This window comes from Theobroma cacao, chromosome 8 (assembly GCF_000208745.1).
Source record: "Theobroma cacao cultivar B97-61/B2 chromosome 8, Criollo_cocoa_genome_V2, whole genome shotgun sequence".
Classification (NCBI taxonomy): domain Eukaryota; kingdom Viridiplantae; phylum Streptophyta; class Magnoliopsida; order Malvales; family Malvaceae; genus Theobroma; species Theobroma cacao.
In genome coordinates, this window is record NC_030857.1 from 2,726,994 (window position 1) to 2,742,653 (window position 15,660).

The window sequence follows — 15,660 nt, forward strand, 5'->3', positions numbered from 1 at the left end:
CTATTTTATATTTATCATGTAGTTGAAATTATTAAATATTTTTACATTATTTTTATTAAACATTAAACCTATAATCAGACTATTTTATAAATATTATTTTTATTTCAAAACGTGAAATATAATTCCATCATTAATGATTAGGGAATATCTAAAATAATAAAAAGACGAAGAATTTGCCCCTAGCGACGTGCATGTATTACATGGCAGAGGGATTAGAGACGAAGTAGGTCACGTTGTCGTAATTCCCATTTATTGGAGAAGTCGGGGAAAGGTACAAACTTCCCAACCACTCCACTAAATCGTGTTAGGAATTGTAGGAGAGAAAAATATTGGAAGAAGTAAGAACATGTACACTCGTTTTAACTTACAAAAAAAAATATATTTTTCCTTTTTTTAATATTTTTTAAAATGAATTTTTTTTAGATGTTTAGTATTCTTTCTTTAAAAAAAAATTAAACATTTATATTATAAAAAATTCAAATTTCAATAAAAATATATTAAAGTAAAAAATTTTATTTTAATTTTTGTAATTAAATAATTCTCAATATAGTGACATTTTGGAACAATTACATTTAGAAAAAGGTACAATATATACATTAATATCATCTAACTTTCTCTAAAAAATTAGGGTGACATGTATCATTGCCATTCATATTTAGCATCGTGTAATTTAGAACAAAAATAAAGTTGTACTTTGGGATTTTTATACCAGTTGAGAAGCCGACGAAGCACTTAAACCCTACCGTATGTGTAAAATCAAATGTCAAAAGAAAAATCATTCGTCGTTGTCTTGGTCTTCGAAAGGATTTAACTCTGATTAGACCATTTGGACTTGCGTTGTAATAAAAGATTCTGGTTAGTATATCTCTGGATGTGACAATGTTGACTTGAAATGCCACTTAATGAACATCACTTGCACGCAACCATAAAATTGCCTCATCAATTTGGAAGAAGGACGTTGGAGACGGGCAGACAGTGCTAGATATCGTTGCAACACCCCCGCCTCCATCTCTATTTTTTATTTTTATTGTTATTATTATTATTATACAGTTTTATTGATATTAAGATATAAATTTTGACTTTAATATAATTTATGTTAAAAATTTTAATTTTTTGATAATATATATGCGATTCTTTTTTAATTTAAAAAATAAGAAAAAAAATTATAATATAAAAATAAGAATATTTAGTATTTAAAATAACTTTTATTTTGAAATATTTTTAAAGAAAATGAAAAAAAAAGATGGAAAAAGTATTCTTATTATTTATTGTCATTATCAAGGAAATCAAATAGAAATAGACATTAAACAATTAAAGAAAATTTTATTTATAATTTAATTATCATTTATATAAAATATTAAAAAAATAAAAATAAATATATAAAAATATACATTAATAATAATAATGATGTTATTTATATATATGACTGAAAAGAAAATAAAAGTAGTTACTCTCACTCTCTGCACTCGAGAGTAAAAAGAGAAAACAAATTTTCAAGCTTAAATGAATTGTTTCTTTATTTTGTGTGTTTTAACTCTCTTATTATTTTTGATTTACCTCTTTAATTGCTAATTAACATATTAACTTATTAAATTGAACTATTAAGATATAATATGTTATGATAAACAATTAAGTTAGACGGTTAATATATAATATATTATGATAGGCTTAAATTTATATTAAAACTTAAAGAATTTAGATTAATAGACTCACTTTTATATTTTTTTTAATTTTATAAGGTTAACATATTAGTTTAGAATTTATTTGTTGGACTTAATTAACAATATGCTAACCATAATAACAATGATTTAATCAAATAGTTTGAAGAATAAAATTAATTATTAAATAAAAAATTATTTTGAAAGTCATTAAAAAATATATAATAAATAAAATTATATTTAAAGAAATACAATTATTTCTTTCTACAATTTGTATGTATATCTTTATTACTTAAAATTTGTAACATACATGTTAGAATGTATTGATTATTTTGAATAAAAAATGATATATTGATAAAATTCTAAGCAACAGTGCAATACTGTAATTTATATTTAAAAATTATATAATAATTTTTATTTATTTTTAAAAATTTAAATTTATAAAAAATAAAATTTACANAACATGTAAAGAAATAAAATATAAATAAATATAATATAATATAAATTAAAAATTTTTAAAAATTGAATCAAGTATATAAAATTATTTTTTATTATTTATTTATATTAATTATTAAATAAAAATTATTTTATAATTATTAAAAATTAAAAAAATTTTATATAATATGTAAAAATTTTGGTGGGACCATGCCATAGGAGGCTCCGCCCCTGGTCGTGTGTCTATACCTGCCTTCATCTCTCTCTTCTTAACTGCACCTAACTGCGTTCAAGTCGTTGCAGAATATGCACCAATAATAAGAAACATAATGTCTCTAACATCATTTCCAAGAATTCTTCAATGAAACTCGTTGAGAAAAAAAATTTAAAAAATGTATTTAATTGAAAAACGAATTAAATAGAATCTTAAATTGTAAGCAAGAGTTGAAAATTAATTAGCTAATAAACATAAAAAAATAAATTGGAAAAACAAGATAATTGCCATACTTTTTTTGTTAAATACTTAAATTCAAATAAAATACAAATATTCACTCGTTAAAAAATAAACAAAAATCATTTTTAATTGAAAATTTGACGAAATTCCAGAAAGAAAGAGTTTCATATACGAATAACTGCCCGGAATTTCGGAAAAACTCAATGACGAATCTCACAAAAACAAAATGTCAAAGCAAGAATTATCATAGCACGATCATGATTCGTGACAGCTTTTGCTCGATCAGGCGCTTTGTGATTCCAGCAATGTATCCTTTTCATTCTCGCCATGCTCAGGAGAAACAATTATTCGCATTAACCATTTCTTGGTAGCAATTTTAAAAAACCAAAGGTAAACTTTCCGTTGAGATCTAATCCAAGAGAGGTTTGTGTGGTCGCGGATAATAATTATTAATTTGGAGAATTTTGGCGGGTCCACATTTTCTTTATCAGTAAAAAGATAAAAGGTAAATTTTATCTAATTTTTTTATGGTTTTTTTTTAATTAGTGGATAATTTTTTTTCATGAAAAATTAAAACTGTTAATTTTGTTCTTATCAAGATGTCAATTAAACATTTAGAGTATTTTTATAGTTTTACTAAATAAAATTATTAATTTATTTTTTTATAAAAACACTAGTTATTCATAGAATAATACTAATTAAGAAAAATATATTTTGAGTGTTATATGAAAAAAATTGATATCATAAAATATATATTTATTTAAAGAAAATAAAGACAAACTCTAGTTAATATACAATTATTATTGCCTTAATTACAAAATAGAGGTATATTCAATTATGGTCGATGGGTAATGCTTTGTTTAGATTCGTGCAAATTAATTCATCATCAATGTGTACCTCACTTTTTTCTCCTTCATCTGTCTACAAAAGTACGAAAGAAATAAAAAAAAAAAAAAAGGAGAAGAAAGGTGAATGCAGCTCCATAAATGATCTGATTGACTCAATTGACAAGTTAAAGATTACCTGGCAGCCGGGCCCAGCTTGGTGCAGCCGTTGAGGGTAGTCTACACTAGAGTATTTGGTCAAATTAGTCCCTACATCATAATCACAGTCATCCACACCGCAAAAGATACTGCTGGCTTGAGCTTGCATGGTGGTGATTGGTGATGGTGGGCATTTCCGTGAAAGAAAGGGTTGATATATGGCATTTTGGTACAGGAGTACTTGTGGCGGTGTTTTGAGAGAGAAAGGTCAGGGTTTAATGCAATGAGCAGTCGGGGAGGGGAGGGGTGTGGGAGTAATGATGGTGAGGGCGACTGTGGGGGGCCCCCTGCGGAGTCATCGAGCAAGAGATTCTAGAGACGTGGGGCCAGACCTCACAACAGTTTCACCAAGAAACACCAGTGATGGAAACAAACGCCAGGGCACAAGGGGCAACTTTTGAAATTAAGGCCCCATTCTGGGCAATGATTGCTGCTCGTCTGAGGTAATCATCACCCTCGGCGCCACGCCTCGATCATACAAAATGCAAATTACCCACACGCCACACGGACATGGGGGAACTCCTCCCCCCCCCCCCCCCCCCGATCTTACCCCCAAACATGCCCTCACAAGCTCACAAGCCAAAAGCAGATTCCTTAAACTCAAAATTTAGTAAGCTTTCACACAGGGAAAGTCAAAAAGTGCTAATTGCCGGGTGGATTGTTGTACGTTTTTCTTTTGTTTATTTTGGGCTTTCCCATGCGGATCGTCAATTGTGTCTGCGTGAGCAACCCCTGTGGTCCCGTGCCCCAACCTCAGCTTTCAAGTTCCACGTGAATTTGACGACAATAGAACTTTGATACTGCGCTTTTAGTGGTTCGATAATGTACTACTAGCATTTGGCAATCAGTTAATGTTTTAAGCTAAATGATTCATTCACTTTCTACCTATCACTCTTTATCATTTTAACTATAGAACTTCACGAAATGCTTTGCTTGTGAACGAGTGAATCTATACAAATTTTTATGTTTTGGGTGACAAAATCTGCTACCAAATGTGGTCCATTCTTCACTGGCGGGCGGGGGGGCCCAGGGTAGGTCCAAAGTCTCTACTGGAAACAGCGTCCCCGTCCATCGCGGTTGGATGATATGAAACAGAAGCAGCAGGCTCTCATGAACGGGAGCAGCCTTCCTTCGTTTTCAAGCGTTCAGCTCCTTTGCAGCCCACTTGACAATCAGTTCCGCTTTTGGTAACGATTGAAAGTTGAAACATGGCCTAGCAAAAGGTTCCTCTGTGATTTTTGACAATACATATCTCTTAATCTTTGTCCAATTCTTGATGATTACATCCGAGTTTATTTTTAAGCACTGAGAAGGATTTTATAATAATAAAATTATTAGAAAGACATGGTCTGTAATTAACAGTTCTTTTTTCTATTTTTGCTCATATATGTACAATATCAGAACTCTCATCAAATGATACAAAACTATTCATCCCCTTTTCCCTCACAATGAAATACTAGTTATAATACACGGAGCCCAATTTGATGGGGTACAGTCACATCAAAGTAAAGAACAAGTAGTAGTAGTATTAAAATTGTTATGATCCCATTAAATTTTTAGCTCTGGAATCTGGATCAGTAAAGCGTGCTTGCTATCAGAAAGAGTGCAAAGGAGTGGGCCTAGTCTAAGCAGACTCTACAAATGTTTGTTTTTTAAAGTTTTAGCTAGGGATGGTGTGGTCCTGGGAGAGTTTAGAGTAGATCATGTGTTTGTTCTCTGCAGAACTCTGCATGATGCTGTTTCTAGGGATCCAAGAAGTGGGATCTTGTGTCTCAAAAGTTTTTGAGATGGGATGGGATGGGATGGGCCTCCTGTACTTCTCGAGCCTTCATCCCATTTCATTACAACAGTTGCAGAGGGGGCGGGGGGGAGGGCTCAAAGCTATTTCACAGTGATCCATCTTGAATTCTTGAATGCCCCTCTTTAACACTCCTTGCAGATGATTGTTTCTGTCCAATCTCAAAAAGCAGAAAACAACGTAAATTGCTTTCATGTTTTTGGGTTCATCATTTAACTGTAAATATATATATATATATGATGTAAAAAAAACTCATTTGAAGAAACTTTTTAATGATTTATGATTATGCATTTGACTGCATTGTCTAATAAAGATACCATCCATTTCATGAAATATTATGGCAGTTCCAAAAGTGAACTTAGGAATGATCAGGGATTGCATTTAAATATGCAAAACAAGAAAAAATATAAAATGTTAAAAGGAAACAGAAGTTTCAATTAAAAAGCATACTCCATTTCCATGGCAACTTCAGCATCATTTTATGAGCCAATATGCTTCAAGGCTTTCAAGAATTATGTCATTCCTTCTTAATTATTCTAAAGAACAACCAACCTAGAAGTCTGAACCCAATCAAAACACCCATCAAAAACTTTTCCTACTGATCGAGTACTGAACAAATCGCCGCGCCTGTGTATGTACTGTCAACACATTGTTCAAATTCAGCAGAGAGGGTGAAATCTACAGAAAAAGAAAACCAGGGGAAAAAGAACTCTTGTTGCCATTCTAAATATAATATATGTTGCCATCAATTCTTCATGATACAATCATGATTAGTATGCAATGCGCCGCCCAGTGGTTCCAGTGTTGAGCCACCCGATGGGTCCACATCAGCCAGCCCACTAGGAAGATCATCAAGATCTTTCAAACTCCATAGGGCATCAGGCATAAAGAAAAAAAACATTCTTCTAAAAAAGTTGGTCAGCAGTGGAGAGCGTGCAGCATGTGGAATCATATTCCTAAACTGTAATTAAACCTGTTTTAATCATAATTGGGTTTGAAAATAGCTTGCGTAATCTATTCATCACTTTCAGCTTTTGGCCTTAAAACTTAACAATCCATTTACTGCTATTATAGTATAATAAATTTAGAGGGATTTTTTTTTTTTAACATATGGCGTTAACAGAATATATCAATTAGTATTAGATTTCAGGGCTGTTAATATTTCGTTGAAGTATCTTATTTGTATGAATAGCAATTAAAAAAATTATTTTAATTATGAAAGACTTGGTCGCAAGTAAACGAGTATCAGAAGCTTTTTTTATTCATGTGCTGTCTAAGGGTTGTACGTTTTTTGTCCTTCTTTATTCTTTAAATCATTGAATTTTCTTAGGTGGAACCATGGAAGCATGAAACTGAAGGAGACATGGTCATAACTCATAAATTCCGCCCGGCATTATTGTTTTGCATACCTATACGGTTAGGGTCTGGTGGGGTAAAGCAATCCATTGTCTGCAATTTAAAAATGAACCCAAATGTCGCCATCAGCTCACGTAGCATGTTAATAAATCCACGAATCCTTTTCTTTTCCATTTGACGGATCTTCTTTTTCATTACTACTAGTACTAAAAGATATCCAGAGAATTGCCCAAGTTTTTCCCCATTAGATAGAGAAGTACAGACAGGAGAAAATAGGCATTTGATCGTAACTTGATTGCCCCAGGCCAGTAGGTGGTCATGAATTTTCTATAAGTTTTGACATGGCCAGCCTAAATCATGGGCTGCCATTTTGATTCCGCGAGAAACTCGATGCTCTATCATTGCAGTTGACAATAATCTTTTCATTAGTATCTTTTAAATAGTTCCCAGTGTCTGTTAATTATCAAGAACAAACGGTTTCGAATCAGTGAAAGGTGGGCTTGCCACTTACTGTAAAGATCAACGGATGATGGTCCATTTTGGTTCAGGGATGGTCTGGCTTGGTATGACCGGCGGTGAACAGGATGGCTTTGGTTTTCAAATAAATAATTTCTATCCAGATAGAGATAGGGTGTTGGCCTGTCTTTAGTTGGAGTCAGTTGTATGATTTCGGCCTGATTAGGTTTGGATCAAATTTGTTACTGAATTTAAGAGCGAGTATTAATGGGCTTGTATGTAAAACATCATTTAAATTGATTGAATTCGATGTTGATTTTTTCGGTTCCAGAAATAAAATTAAGTTACCGTTAGTCGGACTCAATTATGATTTCGACTGACTTAGTTATGTTTGGACCAAATATTTTAATAAATTTAAAAGTGAATATTAATCTGTTCAAATTGAAATAATCAAAATAATAAAAATTATTAAATTCTCAAAATTTTTAAATGAGGTTACCGGTGGCTCGATACCGCACCTATTCGAAGCCCAAAACACTTCTTGGGTTATAAGTATTCCCTGGTGCATAAGGCCCAACTCAGGAACGTGAGTTAACTGGTGAATTTTTGCTTGGAGAATGAAGGCAGGACATTTCTCGTTGTGATTAACAAGGTTACAAACATACATGCTCCTAATTTTGGCATCAAACTGGGCCTCAAGTAAATCCGTATTATACATATTCTTAGCTGCCAGTGAGTCCAAAAATAGTGTACAGAGATATAGTGGGAAAAATTTGATTGAAGTTAAGCTTTATCGGAGTAGGAATGATAACAATATGTTACATGCACATTTGTGGAACCATTATTACCGGCGTGACCTAGCTGTAGCTGTGGAGGGGCGTTGGTTTTTTTGGATTCCTGTGCCAGCACCACCGTGCCTTGAATGAACCGGAGACCGATGATTGTAATGGCTTTGTTGTTCCTCTTGGCATATAGCGTTTCGGTGCGACGTGCTAGCTTTGCTATCTTTAGGCTTTTCATTGATGGCACTGATCTTTTCTAACGTCTCCAACACCTCTTCCATGGATGGACGATTCTTGGGATCAGATTCCAGACACCTTAAAATGAGCTCACCAGCTTGCAATGCGGCTTTGAGAGGGTATCGTTCTTCTAGCCTTGGGTCCATTATTTTCTTGAGCTTTTTCTTCTGAGTCAGGGAGTACTTGGCCCATTCCACCAAATTGTGCTCTCCGCTCGGACGATTTGTATCCAGGGCCCTTAGGCCTGTTAACATCTCCAGCAGCACAACCCCGAAACCATACACATCACTTTTCACATACAAATGACCTGCAAATTTGTGTGCAATCTATTGTGTCAGTCTCTCATGTTTCTCTAACTCCCAATCGTGGTAAACATATTCTACTGGGATATTGGTAGTTTTACCATTTTCGATCACAAATTGTTTTAGGAGGAAAGGATTGATTTGATTGCTAATAACTACCTGTGGCAACATATTCAGGAGCTGCATAACCGTAAGTGCCCATGACCCGTGTGGTGACATGCGAGTTGCCATTTATAGGACCCAACTTTGCTAACCCGAAGTCAGAAAGTTTAGCATTGTAAGCCTGGAAAAAGCGAAAACGGAAGACAAGCAGCTTGTTTAAATAGTAGCAAGTTGATACTACGTGCAAAAACAATACAGTTGGAGAATGATTGATGCACTAAATATGTAAGTAGTCCCTGGAAAGCTAAAGCCATGAAAAAAATTTAGAGAGGAGCCTTTGTTTTACCCCATCCAGCAAAATATTGGAGGCTTTGAAGTCCCTGTAGATTACACTCTTCTCTGATGTATGCAAAAAAGCCAAGCCCTGAGCAGCCCCGATGGCTATTTTGAGCCGAGTTTCCCATGTCAGAGGTTCTGCTCCTCCCACTGCAAGAATAAATTTATATACGGCCTTAAGTTTTCTTGGGTTCCGACTAAAATTGAAAGAAGGCATAAGATTTTTGTTTCCGAAATGATACGTTTCTTACTTCTGAAGAGGTGGTTTTCCAAGCTCCCCTTTTGCATGTATTCATAGACAAGGAGGAACTGGTTCTCCTCCCAACAGTATCCCAAGAGCTTCACGAGATTCGGATGGCAGAACTTGCCCAAGAATTTAACCTCTGCCTGAGCTCACAGATTCACGAAATGTTTAGCTTTCGGCGCGGATTCATAAGATTATTATACATACGCAATACCAAAATGACGAATGTTGAAAAATCCTATGTAAAATGCAAACGTCTTAATTATGTCAGCCTAGATGTCATGAACCTTCAGAAATTAATGTCAAAAAAATACTACTAAAAAACAATAGTTCTCCACCAATATGATTTGTTAGGTGTACTGGAAGAAAAAGAAGGGCAGAAATTATAAATTTATTTCCAAAACATAATCGTATGTAGCGGGCTGTAGCCAGAAAATAAACGTAGAAAAAGTATTCATGCATGACAGCAGATAGATATAAATACGGCGCCGTATAGTTGGAAAACGTATGCACTTTGGATTCTCTGCAGCGCCGCCAGTGCGTAGACCATCATGGAATTGAACTCTTCAATCTATAATGAAAAATTTTGAAACATTCCCAAGATGCTACCAGCTTAAGTTATTACCTGCCATTCCTGCAACCCTTGAGAGCTATCTGGATTTGATTTCTTGACGGCGACAGCCATGCCAACCCCGACCTTTGAGGGAGCGTATGTTTTCTCATCAACCCAACCCTTGAAGACTCTGCCAAAACCTCCCTCCCCTAGCACCGTGTCAGGCCTGAAATTCCTGGTGGCGGCCTTGAGTTCAGCTAGAGTGAATATTTTTAAGGTCGTGCTGACAATCTTTCCGCTTGCGGGCATTGTTTCTTGCTCCTTGCTTCTTCCTTCCCTTGCAGTCCCGTTATCTTCAGCACTCTCGTTGTTTCTTGTAGGTAGCAATCCATTTGGTTTGCTGTCTTTCAATTTTTTCGTTTCTTCTGCATATGTGTATAATCAATCACATACGATACAATTAAGTTAAGATTGGGAATTTGGTTATTCATCTTCAAGTGAAACTACTGGCAAAAGTTTCTTAAAAGAGAGAACTAAACAAGAAAAATCATGATCAGGGTCCTGTAGGAAATTCCAAAGAAAGTTTCAGGATACGTACCTGGGCTGGAGGGCTTGCTGGTGCATTGGCTATTGTGATCAACTGGAGTTCCAAAGCAGTTCCCCATATCTGATAACTCTTTGTCTTTTGCAACTTTCGATCTTTGGCAATGAAAAGGCTATATAGATGAAGATATTGATATTGACTTTTTAAGTTTTTTTTTTCCAGGTTCCAGGAAGGAGAGAAGAAAGAGCAAAGAAACAACCAGCCAGGAAGAGTAAATAGTAATAAGAGACTTGTTTGCTTGGACTTTTTCCTTGTTTTTTCTTTCAAATAATAATCCTCTCTCCCCTGTCTCTCTCTTCTCTCTCGTTAACGTCGCTTCTTTTTCATTCTCCTCCTCAATATTCCAAACTCCCTTTTTGTACTCTTTTCTTGCCCTTAAGATGTGCTAAATAATTGAAGCAAACAAGGTGTAAAATGTGGAACAAAACAAAAGCTAATTTTCTTTCTTTTTCTTCTCTGGTGAATTAAGATTCTTAAAACAGCAATATAAAAATGGATGAGAAAATGAAGACCCAAGAAAGTCAACGGTAGCTTCCCCACCGCCTTGAGCTTCTGGGACCCTCATTCAAGTTGCAGACTGATAGATAGAATTTCGTTTTCCATAACATAATGATTTTTTTTTTTTGCTCAATTCAACAGAAATTCCAGGGGCAGGGATCATAAATTTTGATAGACAGAGATAGGCTTTTATTTCCCATATTTCCATGAGAAAACAAGACCGGCCTGACTGCATTTATTAGAACGAGAATCACTTGGGACCAGTCCAGTGCCTTTGATCGTGGAATACAAGTTCTTTCTGATTCACACTCGTGTGAAAATCCATACTTCGGACAGAAGACACAAGTTCTTGCACTTGAAGAAAACTTTCGTAGTTTATCTCCTTGGTTTCGTATATATATACGTCTAAATGATGTGTTTAGCTAATAATTCTTCAGGGTTTCTTTCCTTTTTGCCTTTTAGTTAAGTTGTTTGGAAGCTGAGAAAAAGATTCCAAGACCCTGCATGGTTCGATTTCACACACCATTTTCTGGTAATTGCCCAATGATCAAACTGATTTTTTGCTATTGAGCATTGATGGATGACAAAAGTAAAAAAGGCGAAATAGACCATAACCATGAGTAAGTATCCAATTAGTAATGAACAACCGAATGATATCCTTTTGATGAATATGATTTTTTTTTTGTTTTCTAAAAAATGGGTGCCTCTTTTTGTCACTAAGAGCCATGCAATTGATTAACATAGATGGGGAGCGAAGCTAATAATTAGTCAACATAAGCTGTGCAAATTCACGTTGCGAATCCCAATCTGGATCTTGGGCGTCTACCTTTTCATACGAGAAAGCAAAGAAAAGGAACAGCACCAAGGACACGGTATCCATGACCCGGTCTTACTAAGACTAATTCCATTTTATCTATTATATAAAGCAGTAAAGTAAATCCTGCTACAAAATATGATACAATCTTGTTGTTTAAAAATTAGAACTATAAGATAAAAGAAAATGTAGCATAATCATTACATAAAGGAAATCAAAATAATGCCCCACTGAAGACATAAAGAAGAATTTGCTGAAGCAGAATCTTAGTACCATCCTCCATATTTTCTGCTATTGCGTTCCCTGCAAACAGCATAATTATAAAGCACATCGCCAGCACACTTTTAACCCAAGATTTCTGCAAAATAGCACTCCATATTTGCTTGAGTAAAAGGACAAGTAAAGATGATATAATTCCTACAATCTTCATCGCTTTCCACAGAAAAAAAACAGTTTATATTTTGCAAAGGAATTCCTAACGGTTCAATCTTACCAAAGTGGGGAGCTTGTCCAGTACACATAGCCAAGCAATGATAGTATGCCTGGAAATATGTAGTCGAAACCTAAGTAACTTATGCCCATTCAACCGTAGATTGTTTGTGCCTAAGCAACTTCCATGTATCAGCGACCTTACATTTACTAGAGCCAAAGAATAGTATCTGCCTACAGGGATTAGGACTAACAATACCATCAACAGCTGCAATAATATCCAAAATGGCCCTTGGTCTAGTCTTGGGCCAATCCTTGACTTTTTTATGAAGTCCAGATGCCATTATAATACTACTAGAAAAACGGTTCAAGAGCGGTCCATGAGGGTGACGGTAGTCAAGCCAGAGGAAAGTATTCCTCCTATCTCTAATTTCATGCTTATTAAGTGCTAAGGCAGAGTCCCTTAGTCTTAAAATGTTTCTCCAACACCAACTACAATTTTTGAGGGACAGGTATATGACAAAAGTTCCTGCCTCTAATCAAATATTCATGAACTCAGGCAACCCAAATAATTGCAGGTTTAAAATAAACAGTCCGAAGTTGTTTGACTACACAGGCCCTATTCCAAATGGCCATATCCTGTAAGCCTAAGCCACCTTCAGCCTTAGGATGACCAGAGATAATGCCAACTAACTTTGGCATCCTTTCCGTTGCTCTCCTTACCTTTTGATGAGAAACCAGAGCATGGTTGATTAAACTTGTGAATAACCCACTTAGGCAATAGAAATATATCACACCAAAAGTTGAGGATGCTAAACTAAACAGATTCAATAAGTTGCAAACAGCCAGCATAAAATGGATTTCTAGAATCCTATCCATTGATTCTACTAGAAATATTCTGAAACAAAAGGAAAACAATTTTTATCATTCAGCTTGCAGGAAATTATGAGGTACTCCCGAATACCCAACAGGAAGCTGACCAACAGAAAAGCAAATATCCATTATAATTTCAACAACAACATCATCATGGGACAAACCAGCACAAACTAGCTCACTTTTTAGCCTGATTAAGATGCAAACTAGAAATAGAACAAAAGCTTTCCAGAACATTCTGTATACACAAAATGGATCTCTTAGTGCCATCATCATAAAAGACCATCAAGGTCATCTGCAAAACATGAGTGCCACCTTGGAGCAAAACGACACCCTACAAGTGTTCGGAAATTTACTAGTGTTATAGAAAAGGGTTTCAAAATGCAATTAAAATCACATGTGTAATATCATCAAACATATGGGTTGAAAAAAAGGAAATACTAGCATGCGGAGCGAAATTCACGGCAATCTATGCCATAGAATTTCTACGACAATTGACATGGCTACCTTCGTAGTTGACAAATACACTAAAACTTGGAATGCAAAAACAGAGGATTGGGGTATCTCATATATGAATAAAATAAATCACCCGACCCCAGTTCTTAATTGTATAACTTTCGCTGCACCCAATGGCAGGGCCGAAGACTTCGTAAAGTATAAACCTCTTAAATCATATACGAACCGGGCTTCATATTATCATAAAAAGTGAAATTATGACAGTCAAACCTTGCTTGATGACTCCGAAATTTGTTTTGCTCGGTCAAGATATAGGATATCCAATTTGTGCCGCCGGCCTGGAATTACAAATAAAAAAACGTTTAGGGTTACAATGGAGAAAATAGGGGAGGGGGGAAAAGGGGGACACCTTCTGCTCTGAGCAGGTTAGATTTTGCTTCCTTCCTCTCATGGATGACGTGACGTTGACAGCCGCTAAAGACAGTCTCGAGGATGACTATAAACAAATAAACGATGGAGAAATGACGTGGGTTCTTCGCTATTCTCTGGACTGTAGAAAGGGTGCAGGATTGGGGTGGGAGGGGGTCCATTTCCATTGAATCTTGAAAACAAAAGGATTGAAAATTGGGGTAAGTTTTTCAACGAGAGATATTCCGAGTATCCTTCCCAAAAGATGAAACAAGTCCCTTTTGACGTTTACAGCATTTGCTATAACATTTCCAAATGCATGCCAGCTGTTCAGTTTCTTCCAAGGTGAGGCCTTGACTCTTGAGAACTGGTTAGGAACGAACCTAACGGCTTAAAGTTGGTCGGCGACTTGTAAACAAGACTTTTAACAGTTTCAATCGTCCCGCCAAATCCGAAATGTGTTCATCGTGTGGGCCACTAGCCAAAACACGAACGACTCAAGCGCACATCTTGCTTGACGTTTTTCTCGGTTCTCAAACAAGAGAGCATCCATGGCAACTGATTTCCTTCATTTCTTTCTGAATTGGGCAACTTTTTCTAGTTACGTTTCTGATCGAATTCTTACCGTACATTTGGTTCGTGAAATAGATAGAAATGAAATAAAATTACTATTATATAAAAATAGAATAAAATAATTATTATTTTATTTGATATTATGAATGAAATAGAGTAAAAATTATTATTATGACTTATTAAAGTATTTGATTGGTAAAAATATGATTAGAATAAGAAAGAAATAGGTGGTAAAAAAACAAAAATACCCTTGATCATATTAATAATTATTTTCATAAAAAAATAAAATTATCTTTATTATCTTTTAAATACACATTTATCTCAAAAGATAATTATCTATCATAATTATATTTTTTCTTAATTATTAAAAATAATTATAATTCAGTCACATATTTTTATAAAATAGATAATTATTTAAAAATATAATTTTATTATATTATATTTTATCCATCATAATCAATTAAATTATGTGTATAGATGTTTTTTTTTAGTCAATTCTTCACATATTATGAATCATTTACACTTGTGTTTAGAAAAATATTGAAAAAAAATATTTAGAAAAAAAATAAAAAAACAAGTAGAAATAGAAAATCATGTTTTCAGATATATTAAATAGAAAATCATATATTTGAAAATAGAAAGATGGCCTTCAATTTTTTCCTAACAAAAAATGTAAATTATGTCTTTTGATATATTAAATAAAAATTTATATTACCTTTTAAAAGAAAAAGAAAAAAAATCATTTCTTTGAACCAAACATGTGGTGCTGAGGAAACATAAATGGCAAAGAGAGAAATAACGTGTCTTTCAATTTAGATAAGTATTCCATCTCTTGGAAGAAAATGACAATTTACAAGCATAACTAGTACATATTAGCATGGAAAGTAATAAATAATAAAAGAACCTTGTAATACTATAAATGCCCTTTAAATGAAAATATTATTACATATAATCAAAAGATAAGGTCTAGTTTACAAAAATACACTAACCTTAAATAGTTTGGATGAATATTCATCCTATTACACTATAACTTACAACATACATAAAACCAATAAAGTAGCTACAATAACATCACCATTATACAACCAACAACACAACGGTCCACTCAAAAGGGTTTAGACTTGTTAATGAATCTCATAATTAGTATCAACATCAACCACATGTGCCAAAGAGTTACAATATCGGGAACTTACCTTCACAAAAAGTTTCAGAGCCATCCAAGCTCAACGGTCAGCAAGAAATGTCCTCA

The 15,660-nt window shown here is 34.3% G+C and overlaps 2 protein-coding genes across 4 annotated transcripts; both read right to left on the reverse strand.

The window, feature by feature from the left end:
• LOC18591709 (probable serine/threonine-protein kinase NAK) lies at nt 7,819–10,919 on the reverse strand. Its single transcript, XM_007017994.2, has 6 exons — nt 10,355–10,919; nt 9,829–10,181; nt 9,211–9,346; nt 8,970–9,109; nt 8,681–8,804; nt 7,819–8,526 (listed from the first exon to the last, which is right to left on the reverse strand). The coding sequence occupies exons 1-6, from the start codon at nt 10,419–10,421 to the stop codon at nt 8,045–8,047; spliced, it is 1,302 nt and encodes a 433-aa protein (XP_007018056.1). The 5' UTR covers nt 10,422–10,919; the 3' UTR covers nt 7,819–8,044.
• LOC18591711 lies at nt 11,752–14,155 on the reverse strand. 3 transcript variants are annotated; one of them, XM_018125420.1, is made up of 3 exons: nt 13,840–14,155; nt 13,701–13,768; nt 11,752–12,030 (listed from the first exon to the last, which is right to left on the reverse strand). In XM_018125420.1, exons 1-3 carry the CDS (start codon nt 14,024–14,026, stop codon nt 11,887–11,889), a joined length of 399 nt encoding a protein of 132 aa, XP_017980909.1. In that variant the 5' UTR covers nt 14,027–14,155; the 3' UTR covers nt 11,752–11,886. The 3 variants fall into 3 exon arrangements, with proteins under 3 accessions (XP_017980909.1, XP_017980908.1, XP_017980910.1); XM_018125419.1 differs by having other exon boundaries at nt 11,752–13,308; XM_018125421.1 differs by having other exon boundaries at nt 11,752–11,975; nt 13,840–14,150.

Excerpts from the sequence above, each read along its gene's own strand:
- LOC18591711 (XM_018125419.1), bottom strand. The coding sequence starts at position 14,026 with ATGGAAATGGACCCCCTCCCACCCCAATCCTGCACCCTTTCTACAGTC. Across the intron at positions 13,769-13,839 it reads TAACCTGCTCAGAGCAGAAG|GCCGGCGGCACAAATTGGAT; the intron begins GTGTCCCCCTTT and ends TTGTAATTCCAG. Across the intron at positions 13,309-13,700 it reads TTTCGGAGTCATCAAGCAAG|GGTGTCGTTTTGCTCCAAGG; the intron begins GTTTGACTGTCA and ends GAACACTTGTAG.
- LOC18591709 (XM_007017994.2), bottom strand. The coding sequence starts at position 10,421 with ATGGGGAACTGCTTTGGAACTCCAGTTGATCACAATAGCCAATGCACC. Across the intron at positions 9,110-9,210 it reads GGAAAACCACCTCTTCAGAA|TGGGAGGAGCAGAACCTCTG; the intron begins GTAAGAAACGTA and ends TTATTCTTGCAG. Across the intron at positions 8,805-8,969 it reads CCAATATTTTGCTGGATGGG|GCTTACAATGCTAAACTTTC; the intron begins GTAAAACAAAGG and ends CGCTTTTTCCAG.